Here is a 12,651-nt window from a genome sequence, read left to right on the forward strand (position 1 = left end):
CACAGCATATGCTTCCATTTTATTACATTTCACATTGAGTGATGAGGGTCTGTAGGTATCTATTCTAAGAAGTTTCATTATTTCTTTATATAGTAAATTTCATTATTTCTTTATATAGTAAATTCACTATTTTTCTTTTGATTACAATGGAAAATTTGACAAAGTTTTTCGGGTTTTTTGGTTTATGGTTTGTTTATTTTGTTTTGTTTTTTTGAGAAGAGGACATCCAAAAGATTTATCAGAATACTTATTTTTGAAAATTTCTCTAACTTAAAAATTAAAATGCTGTCATTTATTTCCTACTACAATTATCCAATATTTAGCTACATATGTCCTACAGTTTGTACATAAGCTATAAATTATAGAGAAATGTGGAAGAAAGAAGTGATGAGAAAATTAAAATAGGACGCCTGTAGACAGTGGGAAGAGACAAGTCCCTGTCTTAGTCTTTTTGTTTTTGTTATTGGTAGTCGTGGTGGTGGTGGTGGTGGTGGTGGTATTGTTATAGCTGTACTAACAGGGCACTGGAGAAGAGGACATCCCACTTTAATGCAGCTCAGGAGACTGAGAACCCCAGCATCAATGGCCCAGAATCTGCCCAGAGTCTGCTGGTACATCACCACAGGGTAGGAGGTATCATATGAGCAGAGTTCTGTTTACATAAAGTCACACTCATTGTCACACACAGCATTATTAGTCAGTTATTATTCAACTAGTTGGCAAGTGTCAATCAATACAAACCCTTTTCATCTCAAGCTCCTTAACTCTGAGCCTCTGCTGTCAGTCAAGAGCAAGGTTCTAGAGCCCAAATGTGAAGTAGCTTGAAGTGGGGATAGGGTCAAAATCTAGACTTTACAAACAGTTTTCTGCAGCTCTCTGCAGATGACCTCAGACACAAAGATCAGCTAGGGCATCACAAGGCCTCCACTGCCTGTTGCTGGTCTGGGCTTCCTTCTATAGAACTCCTCTCCTAGAATGGTACATCTGTGTCTGTGTACATTTATGTTTACACAATAAACTGGACATGAGCATCTGTAAAAGTGACAGTGGTTTTGGAGTCCATGCTTTGTGCCACTAGCTATTCACTGGGTGGGCCAACAGAATGTTCAGTGCAGAGATCCGATGTGGACAGTGAAGTAATCCAGATGAGACTCACAATCAGGAATCAGGACACAGGCTTTCAGACATGTATCAGGGTCTTTTGGCAGATCCAGTGGTTGTCTGAAGAACAAGAATCTGAAAACACTTCTGTGTGTGAGATGATGGCACAGCTGTTTTCTTTGTCCTTGCCAGTGATTCGTAATCTGGAGAGTAAAGAATAGCTGTCCAAGATTTTCTCACAATTATCACATCAGCCATCATTTTTCTCTGGACTTTTAAGAAATCTCTAGATTACATGATATTTGTGTATAGTTATTATGCACTGATAAACATTATAAACATATATCAACATTAAAGATGCAGCTGATAGAAGCCCCTATAATTTTTTATTGCACTGTCACTGGGGAAGAATTTTTCCAGCAACAATCTTTATCATGGTGTAAAAAAGGGAGGTTTGTGAGTTGGGCTGAAACCTACTCCATCTAATACAAACATGTTATGTGTTTATGTGGAAAGCATCTTCATCTTGCTGAGATTCAGTTTCCTAAAATACCAGCTAATGTTTAGGGGAGGTATTGACATATACATGAATACATGTCAGGATTTACACACTAGGTGCTCAGTAACTGTATTTAATAAACAGAATGAACACAGTGAGTCTACAGAATTGGATGCAGAGAGGACAAGAGCCTCAACTCATGTTGAACAGGGTCCGATTCTTTTCTGTGTCATGCCAAAGGCTGGTGGGTCTTTGTTTTATTGAAGCACTAGTCTCATACCCTGAGTTCCTGGAGACCCCTACATGTGAGAATAAGACCAGAAAACAAACACTAATACAGGCATCTTCTGGGTGATTGCAAGGAAGGGTGAGTTCAAAACTAGCCTGTCTCTAACAGTGGATATAACATATCAGACAGTAGGCAGAAGTCCCTCATTCCTGTGCCTTTACCTCTGCTCCTTTTTTATATAGAGTTCCTTGGAACTGAACAGCAAATTTGATGACACCCTAGTGTCTCCCTTTCTATTTTGTTTCTACCTGCTGTGAACTCGAGGCTCACTGGTCCAAGTTCTTCTGGGCCAATGTCTGATCTCCACCTCCCGTCTCTCTGCAGGAGTGCCAAGATCCAGATATTCACTTCTGCATCTGGCTTTTTATATGGGTTTTGTGGAATGAGCTATGAAGCTTAGATACCTAAAGCTTGTACCTGGAGCCATTGTCTCAGTGCAGTGCAAACAAAAACAGGCTTTGGCTGACTCTCTTTTTACTATAGAAGTACAGCCTCCAGATTTACCTGGTTGTTGCTGTTTGATCAGAGCATCATTTTATCCAAGAGTAAATCACACAGCAACTGAGTATAATCCTCTGCTGTACATGAATTTTTCAGTTATTATCATAATATTTTTGTATTATGAATCAAGATTAAACAAGCATTAATCAAGATTAAACACAAAACAAAATCAATACCCATACAGATACAAACACACACACACAAAATCAATCATTAGTTTGTATGAAATTATTTTCAAAAGGCAATGTCTATTCTGATTCTGCTTAGAGAAGTTTATTTTGTGACAAACTAAGATGCAACTTTCTGCCACAATTCTAAAGAACTACATAAGAATTTTTGTGTAGGGTTGCAAGAGATGGTTTAGAGTTTAAGAGTGCTTACTTCTCATGCAAAGAACACAGATTCAACTTCCAGCTCCCACAATGCAGATTACAATCATCTGTAACTCCAGTTACAGGAAATCTGATGCCCTCCTCTGACCTCTGTGGGCTCCTGCATGCACATGGTATACATACATACATGCTGGCACACACACATAAAAAAAATTAAAGAAATTCTTTGTAAGGGTATGTATTTAAAAAATAAAAATATATTAAGTATTTCAGATAGGCATTTAAAAATATTTTATCTCTGACATGGATAAGTTAATATACTATTTATCCTTTAAAATTCCATTGTAAACAAATACACACATACACACAAACTATTAAAAAGGGTTGATATCTACTTGTACATGAAATTTTTCAATAAATGGTTGACTTGTCTTTTCATCTGAACCTTTCAAGAATTTATAAACTAAATTAAAATTCTAAAACTTAATTTTAGTAAAATAGATATGAATTGAATTTTCAAATTAGTTCATTTAAAACTTACAGGTTAGGATTTAAAATAGAGCCATCTATCCACTTCCAGATCTCCTCCTTCTGTACATATTTTAGTCCAATAAAAAATAACTGTTCTTTTCCCTTTATCAAGTTCTGCACAAATCTCTACAATTAAAAACAGAGTGAAATACTTGAGCTACAACATGTTTATTCATGACTTACATTCATCTATTAACCTTCTAATCCACGATTAGTTCTAAACACGTTCTGCTCAAGATCTTCCTAGCTCCCCACCAATAATTCTCTCTACATTGAGATATATATATATATATATATATATATATATAATGTTTGTATTTTAATTGATTCATCCAAGTTATTAATTCATAAATCCAATTAATCTCTCATATTATGAACTCTTTAAAATACAAGCCTCCAGTTCCTCAGCATAGACAATTGGTTAGAATTCAGAGATGGTGACATAGCTTAAAGAAAAGCTAAGCTTTATATTCTACTTAACAATATTGTTTAACAATTTACCAGTTCTTCTTTATTTTCAATGAGCAACAAAATGGCGTCTTCCATAGAGCAGGCATCTCGACCTTCTGCCCAAGGTCTGGAAATTTGAGAAACAAATAAACATTTGTTCCAGTGTGGATGCCAATATCTCGGGCACTCTAGTATGGCTGATCTTCCTAGAGAAGAGAGAGGACATGTTCTATTTCTGCCCTGTTTATGGTACATCACAATCAACTACACACAGTAGGTACTTCATTAGTGCATGTGGGAACCTAACTAATGCTGTCATATATCAGGGAATCATAATTAATGACAAAGGATTCATTTTATATTTTGTTTATATTAATTAACATCAAACAAAGTAACCTGTTTAACATATTCACTAGTATTACACTTTTTAACTTGATATCTGCCTGTGAGTGCTCATGTGCACCAGCACCAGTAGGCAGCAGGACCAACATTTACAAACTGTGTGACTCTCCATGAGTTCTTAAAAGTATGGCTGTCTTCTCAGAAAAAAAAACACGGCAATATGGTGTCTTCATCGAGGACTGTTGTGAACTTTGACTGAGATAACTCGAAATTTTCTGCTACCTATTATCCTCAGGAAATTCAAGCCACACAATTACCTGTTAGTTCAGTCCTGTTCTCTTGAGCAGCCACACTGCATTTTTCTATTGGTGGTTTTTGCACTAGGAATCTCACTAGTAAATAAGAAAAACATACAGAGAGGATGAAATGGTGAAATAAATAGTAGAAAGGATATTCTATTTCTCACTTCAGGCAATGGGGTTATTTCAACAAATCTGAATTTCTGGACTGAGGATAAAATATCAGGAAACTAGATTAAGGAACAAGTTCTGAGACAGGATATATGAACAAGAAGAGCACAGATCATGTAGGTTCACAAGGCTCTGAGGTTCCATGATTCTGCTTGACAAGTCAGCCTGTGGGCATGGCTGAATCTCTCAGTTGTTCACAGTCACACCTGAGCTTGCTTATCTGAAGTCACAACCACACCAAGACAAGGTTCAGCAGGCATGTCAGAAGCAGATGCTAACATGGGACTTTTGGGTTCTTTGTTATTGTCATCTTTTTGGAACAATGTGAATTTTATTTTTTTATAGGTCAAGAGCTTTACCCTGTAATGGTTTTCTAAAAAATTAAGAAGCATGGAAGGAATGTGATGTTTCAGCAGAAAGTTCAGGATATTATCCTGTAACAATTACGTGACATTGACCTTACCCACTTAAAGAAGCCAAGTGCTATAAAGAGGACTAATATTTACATGGGAAAACTATGAAGGAAAACCTTTGCCTCACTTACCTAAGACACTGAGTCCAATCAGGCTCAAGAGAAGAAGGATCAGCCCAGCACAGCCAAATTTCAGAGCCAAATGATGCCAGTGTGGGCACCGACATGCATCTAAGAAGTGCAAAGGATACAGTTGTTAAGTCCACTTGAGAACTTCTGAGATAAGTAGCAGAGAAGTTCATAACTACCATAAGATCTTCCTTAACTTACAAGGACTGATTCCAACACTTCTAGTAGACTAACTGAGCCTGGAGACAGTGCTACACTTAGTTTTACACTCTCTCTCTCTCTCTCTCTCTCTCTCTCTCTCTCTCTCTCTCTCTCTCTCTCTCTCTTACACACACAGAGAGAGAGAACAAGAGATAGAGAGAATGAGAAAGAGAAAGAGAGAGGGATTTCTATTTTAACTTAACTCATGATATAACTGGTGGTTATAACTTTCACAATTTGTGTAAACAATTTTTTTTTCAGTTAAGTGAAGTACTTTGTACCTTTTATTTAGAGAAATGCATCACAGTTTCTCTTTGGCATGAGTGGGCTGTCAGAATCTCTACTTTTGCAATATGATTCCATCACTGACTGAATGAGTGTTCCTGAGTCACAGCACTGGGGACTAATGAGTCACATCTTAAACTAGATGCTATGATATCTCACCATTGCTGCTCAAGGCGTGTCTAGCTTAATATATTGAATTACTTATCTCTACGATTTTATACTTAGTCATTTAAACTCACTGTTGAATGCAAGTAGTAGAAGCTATAGACACTGAAATGGCAAATAAGGAGTACTGAGGTATAACATGAGGTATACACTATGTCTATAGAAGTTATAGAAGTACTATGATATAACATTGTGGGAGTCTCTGTGATCACCACAGTCAGCAGTATATGGTCTGCCAGACGTAGTAGGCAGTTAGGCTCAGCATGATTAAGGAGCAGGTATTGGTTCAAACTTCAGAAATCTGACCCCAAATAGCATAGTTTATGCATTTTGAAGCACAACGACTTGGTAAAAACTTCTCAAGTGATAACTAACTCAATTCTTTGTATACAATATAACTGAAGACTTAACTTCTTTGTAAGTATGTGTGATAAGTTTTATAGATGAGAAGCTCACTATACTTGTCTGGGAGATGATTCAGTGTAGTGCAAGAGTTACCAGAGTATTAACCATGTCTAATCTCTCAGATTATGCATCTCTTCTTTAAAGGAACAATACTTTCTGCTTAACATTCCTGTGTCATCTAGTGCTTATCTGTGAGCACAAGACCTTGGATGTCTTCCACATAGCATGGCATACACTAGATCTACCACACTGCCCTGCCTAAATACCGTCTTTGATATCTCTGCCTTCTTTGGTAACTCTATCAACAATGGATGGGTTATGTTTCTTAAAAAGTAAAATGTACTAATTTTTTAAAAGTGGTCATCAAGTATATCTTTGTCTAACTTTCTTCTAAACAATTAGAAATATGGGTTTCATATGAGAAACAATGATAATTTTGTTTATAAAGAAAATAAGGAGAAACATTAGCTGGCTCTTCTGTCTCTAATTTAATTTTTTAAAAAAATACTTTTGCTCTTATTTAATTTCTAACAGTTCCATGTCTTACCAATTTATAAATGGTTTCTAGACTTATTTATTAGAACCAAGTACTATACCATTTTAAGCAAAGATTTATTACTGCTTTTTGCTTTGCTTTATTCTGTTTCTGAGATTGCTTTTCCTGTAGCTTAGACTAGACCCAAACTCACTCTTAACTGATTAAGGGTTAAGGATTGAGGATACCCTTGAATTCTTGATCTTCTTGTCTTGTCTGCTCTTCCCACGTACTATAGTTACAGCTGTGTCCACAATATGTGGCTATGGTTTCTTAATTTCTACAAATATAGATTATTCCTGGTTTTGTTGCTTGTAAATATTTCCTGGTGAAAATAATAGCATGTTTTGAGTTACATGTTAAATTTTTAAACCAGATATGCTTATTTTCATAGAATGGTTCAGAACTGCCTGTGTATCCATTTTCACTCTTTTTTTTTTTTTTTTTTTTTTTTGGCATTATCTTTGGTGCCTGAATTGTATGATTGAGAATGTAAACACTACAACACCATAGACCAGTTTTAGGATGCTGACAATCATTAAGTAAGCTAAATTATTTTAAAATGTTCTTGAGAAAAAAACAAAAGAAATTAAGTGAAGGAGAAAGCATAGAAATATTCCTAAGAGATAGGAGACAGCTCCCCTTAGCTTTATGGTCTCTCCATATCCGAAGACTAAGTTCACTGCTGACTAAAACTTTTCATATATAAATTAAAGAGCTGCAACTGTTAAACACATACAGATTTCCCCATCATATTCTCTAGAGAAATACTTATAACAACTATCTGTATGCCACCAAGATCATCTTAGTCACTGCGGTTAACCTGGAGAATATCTAAAGCACACAGAGATATGCACATAGGTTTTGTGCAAATACCATATTTTATAGAAGTGAAGATCTGATATGGAGCACTTCTGCAAGCAGTCTTTTGTGAATGGTGAACAAAGCTCTGTGTTCTGAGGTGACATAAGACTGTCATGGAAAAAATAGTGCATTGCTTTTATGTAATAGGACCATGGATTGTGATTCCTGCTGTGTAAGACATGGTATGTTGCTGGACAAAGAGACAAAAGTGGACACACACACACAAAGAAAACCTCCAAGGCCCCAAAGACACACTGAATATAAGAGCAATGTGTGGGGCAAGCACCAGAACTCTGGCCAGATGTGGGCACTCTCTCCCACTCCCCTCTTCCCCTACACCCACAGCCAGGCAAATGGTAGCAAGAGGATGGTGTAACCATCCATGCAAGACAGAACCAACTAAAGAAAATGCTCCACACACAGAGACCTACAGAGACCTACATCAAAACTCCAAATTTCCCAAGACAGTGAATGATCTAGTTCAAAAACTAGGGTTCTCTCTCTCTCTCTCTCTCTCTCTCTCTCTCTCTCTCTCTCTCTCTCTCTCTCTCTCTCTCTCTCTCTCTCTCTCTCTCCCCCTCCCTCCCTCTCTCTCTCTCCCCCTCCCTCCCTCTCTCTCTCTCTCCCCTTCTCTCCACAGTGTTCCTGGCCAGCTTCCTCCCCACTCCTTCACTCTCACAGGTTCACAGGTTTCAGCTGCAGCAGACAGCTTCACAGACTCTGCTGCACCCCACCCCCCCCCTCTGCCTCCTCAAATGGCAATGTTGCTCTGAGCTCCACAGCCCTGAGAGAGTGCAGCTCATGCCTAGCGACCACGACCCAGCCCCGCCCCTTGCACTTGAGTTCCCAGGCCAAAGGCGGGCAGCGCAGGCGGCAGGCAGCACTGCCTGAGCTGTGGGTGGCAGCAGCAGAGGCGAAAGTGACTTGCTGTGACGGGCCAAGGGCCATGCAGCACTTGCAGACAACCGCCTTGGCTAAAAAGCCTTTCACTCAACCCTCTATGCTTATCTTTTCTTCAATGTTAAATTTTCTCCTTCTGCTTTCCAAGAAAAAACAAAAGGGGAAGACAAGCAACCACAGGATACAATGTGCCCCCCCCCCCCCCCACCACCCAGCTAAGCCCGTGAAAGCTGCACTCAAGGCTGTGCTCTCCCTACAGGAACACCTAAATCATGCTTTTCAACCCAAAATTTTCTTGCTTCTTTGTTTAAATGCTTATTTTCTCTCTAGCATTCATGATATATGTCAAAAAAAAAAAATCTCTCAACTTGTTTAAAATTTCCTTTAAGGTTCAAAAGTCATCCAATCCTTAATTAACAACCAGTTTCCTTTTACAGACAAACTGTTACTGCCTACCCCAGATACACAATTAACATGATATTTTCTTCCTCAGCCATCCAAAGCAGACTTAAAGGGTGCCTTCCAGGACTAAATTCCTTAAACACCCTCACTTTTCTAGCATCCTAACAACGGACCATGATGTGCTCCTAAGCAAACCATTGCAGGCATAATATTTGCTATCCACCCTATGCAGACATACCCTGCTAGAAATCTGCTCCTCTGTTACAATTACTCTACAGGTCTATCTCCACATAGTGCCTGCTGCCAGAGATCCACCTAAAACAGCGCCATCTTCTGAGCCTACAGACAACAAAGCTGCCTTCCTCCAAAAACCTCATCTGACTGAAGACTCCTGAGACATGTGAAGAACTCCACAAAAGACAGACTTGGGACCTTCCAGCTACAGATGAACTCTCTTGCCAAAGCCAATGGCTGCTGAACTTAGGGAAAGTTCCATGATAGCAAAGAAAACATAATGTCTATCTAGATTAATTAATTGCTGTTTAAAAATGATATTACCCTCAAATTGTACTACCCATGGAACAAGTAATTGAGTGTACAATCTCTTGCCTTCCCAACCCTTACCCTTAACCCTCCTTACTACTCTGGCTTTGTTGTGCTACTTCTCTAGGCTGTGTGTTTTCTTCTGATATTTCCACCCCACCCTAAATTTTCATCACAAATGGCACAGGCACACCGGTGAGCCCTCCCTTTTTATAAAAACAAAAGGGGTATTTGTAGGGCAGGTGTTTAATGATTGCACATATATACATTCATAGAAACCCTATAAGGAAAAGATGTTCACATTTGTTTAAACCTGGATATTATCATTTTGAGAAACACTGACACATAGCAGGGTGGTTATACCTGAATGAATGAATGAATGGATGAATGAATGAATGAATGAATGAGTTCTGTATATATTCTATCCATTCTACCATCAAAGAAAACTTTCTGTCATTTGGTCACAAAGTAGGTAACTGTTCATGTTCCTCTTTCTGTGTTTGCTTACTGGGACTTCTAATCCTTATGCTAGGAATTTCCCACAGTTTGAGCCTAGTTAATGGGTGCAGGTTGGTTCCGTTTCTTCACTACTGGGTCATATGCCTTGCTGGTATTATTCTACTAATTTTGTCCTTCAGGTTCACATTCAAGCTGATGTCTGTAGGAAAATAATTACAATGAGGGCAGACAAATTTTCTAGTCTCTTGATTTGGGATCATGGATAGTAGTGTTGAGGAAATCTCATAGTTTTTCTCAACCTGCACTTTCTTACTTCCATTTCAACAAGCCCCTCCCCTACTTTTGCTAAGCAGAAACACAGCGGAAGGAAACATGCTTCTTTCTACCACGCTGGCTCACTTAGATCCTCCTAGCAGTGTAAAAGCCTCCACTTACTCTTGACCGTGACGTGAAGATGAAGCTGATTCTAAGATGCTTTCCTGATTTTACCTCTTATGATGGTTCCTAACCAAAATCCTTTAATATTGATAATCACATAGTTTTCACAATATAGGAATGATGTCAAATTGAAATGGTGCAGTGTTATTAATATTAGTAAGTCCAGTTGGGTCACAGAGTTCAATACTATCTCAGGACAGTTTGAAACATTTTCTACCTCAGTTTCTGGTCCCTTTTCATACATCCTCATGTCCTGTTAGATACTCTTGAGTATTATCTCAGTCTTGCACATTATTTCACTAAGATTTCTAAACTCTCTGGCAGAAAAGAGGGCTGATTTTTCCCTAATGCTAAATGCTAGAAGTGCAACTGCAGTGGAATTGAGCCAGAGAGTCTGTTCTGTACCACGATCTGGAATGGACAACCTATTACAGCAAGTTTGCAGTATCTCTAATAACATTCTCATGCTCATATTTGCAAAACATTATTTCTTCAGGGTGTTTTTAACTAAGGCTGAGTAGAAGAAGTCCTGTGCATGTTTCATAAAGGTTACTTGAATAAAAAGCAACATGTGAGCTTTTTCTCTCTGAAGCTATAGATAGCTACAGGCAAGCTGTCCTACACCATCAACTTCAACAGAAGAACCACTGGTTAAAAGCAACAGGTTTCTAATTAGTGTGTGTGTGTGTGTGTGTGAGAGAGAGAGAGAGAGAGAGAGAGAGAGAGAGAGAGAGAGAGAGAGTCAGAGAGAGACAGAGACAGAAACAGAGAGACAGAGGGAGGCAGAGACAGAGAGTGTATGTGTTTAATAGTATAAATGTGTGTCTGTGAGTGCAGGTGTGTGATAAATGTGTGTCTGTGTGACTGCAGGTGTGTATGTGTGTATAAGTGTGTGTTTGTGACTGTAGGTGTGTGTCTATTTTGTATAATTGCAGGTGTGGGATATAGGAGTGTGAGTGTGTGTGTGTGTTTATGTGTGTGTGTGTGAGAGCGCGTGCGTCTATGTGACTGCACATGTTTGCATACTATAGTAGGTGTAGAGATCAGAGAACAACTTCAAGAAGTGATTCTCTTTCCAGCAAAAGCAGTTGGAATTCTCAGTGCTCTTACTTCCATTTCAACAAGCCATTTCCCCTGCTTTTGCTCTAGTTGTCAGGTTTGTGCAGCAAGTACTTTTACCTAATGAGTCATCTCACCATTCCAAAGCAATTTCTTACAACTATAAAATAATGGGGGAGGCTTATATCTAGACTATATGCACATTCCAAAAGAATAAATAAAGCCACTTACCTGGGGAGAAAGATGGAGAAGATTCTTGCTTATACCCTGGACACCTAAATGGCTTTACATTGCCATGGACTTTTGATGTGTCCATTGTAGACAGGAGATGGGAACTGTGAACAGTGACAAATTCTAAGTTCTGAGAAGCAAAATTAACAAAAGGAAGTCTGTTGTGGACACTCTGCTGTCTGTGTCCACACCCGCCCACACTTGCAACTGAGGGTTTGTCTGTAGTTACTGAACTTGGTTTCCATTATGCCCACACCGATTAAATAATTTTATCTTTGAAAGAGAAGATACAACACATGATATACTCTGAATGGTTTTATTTCCTTCTTTAACTACCACAAGTGAAAAAGAAGAAAAGCAAGGATTTCCTTAAAGATGCTTTCTGTGGTCAGAGTGGAATACCAGGTGTTCACAATTACCTGGTAATGGTAGCAGTCTGCTGGTTGTGAGTTCTAGGAGACAGAGGGTCTGTACAGACAACTTGGGACTCACACTCATTTCCCATGACCATGATGATTACAACGTGAGCAGGAGCCTGTGTGAGGGGTCTCACAGCTCACTTAAGATGCAGTGAAATGTCCTCAGCTGTCACTGTGTGTTGACAGTCATTTTGCTCAATACCAGGCACAGGACTCTGCCTTATGATTCATCTTAACTGAAGATTTGAGCAAATGTGCACGATTTTTCCAAGGTGTAAGTTCTGAAACCATCTGTGGCTACTAGGAATTCACAATAGCTCTGCTCAGGATAGGAGACTGGGGTATTATGGTTTGTGGTATACATGCTTACAAACACCTCTATGCTACAAAGTGTGAACTAACGGGAACAAGAACAACCACAGACAAGAATCATTTGTCCATGTGAGTGTGAAGCAAACTGAGCACTTGCTGGTAAATATCAGGAGTATCACCAGCTACTGCACAGTAATGTAGCCACTGTTACACAGATAAAAAGAAAGTCATCCTGACAATGCACTCCTGGAGAATTTAGTTAATGGGCTAATGATGTCCTTACATTAGTTAATTGTCAGAAATAAATATATACATATATATGTACATATATATGTATATATATCAGAATTACCTTGATCTTGTCACAGTAAAACATA

General features: G+C 38.6%; 1 protein-coding gene across 1 annotated transcript; it reads right to left on the minus strand.

Moving 5' to 3' along the window:
• Positions 1–497: 497 nt before the first annotated feature.
• LOC110296506 (killer cell lectin-like receptor subfamily B member 1F) lies at positions 498–11,651 on the minus strand. The gene is made up of 6 exons (XM_021165213.2): positions 11,544–11,651; positions 5,060–5,158; positions 4,363–4,437; positions 3,755–3,909; positions 3,264–3,379; positions 498–1,304 (listed from the first exon to the last, which is right to left on the minus strand). The coding sequence occupies exons 1-6, from the start codon at positions 11,626–11,628 to the stop codon at positions 1,181–1,183; spliced, it is 654 nt and encodes a 217-aa protein (XP_021020872.1). The 5' UTR covers positions 11,629–11,651; the 3' UTR covers positions 498–1,180.
• Between the last annotated feature and the right edge of the window lie 1,000 nt (positions 11,652–12,651).

This window comes from Mus caroli, unplaced genomic scaffold, assembly GCF_978045245.1.
Source record: "Mus caroli unplaced genomic scaffold, Mus_caroli_1 scaffold_7, whole genome shotgun sequence".
Lineage (NCBI taxonomy): Eukaryota > Metazoa > Chordata > Mammalia > Rodentia > Muridae > Mus > Mus caroli.

What these genes read in the sequence shown, in the direction of transcription:
- LOC110296506 (XM_021165213.2), bottom strand. Translation starts at nt 11,628, where the DNA reads ATGGACACATCAAAAGTCCATGGCAATGTAAAGCCATTTAGGTGTCCA. An exon ending in GAACAGGACTGAACTAACAG is followed by an intron (nt 3,910 to 4,362) that starts GTAATTGTGTGG and finishes TCTCTTCTCTAG; the next exon opens with GAAGATCAGCCATACTAGAG. An exon ending in TTGAAAATAAAGAAGAACTG is followed by an intron (nt 3,380 to 3,754) that starts GTAAATTGTTAA and finishes TTTTAATTGTAG; the next exon opens with AGATTTGTGCAGAACTTGAT.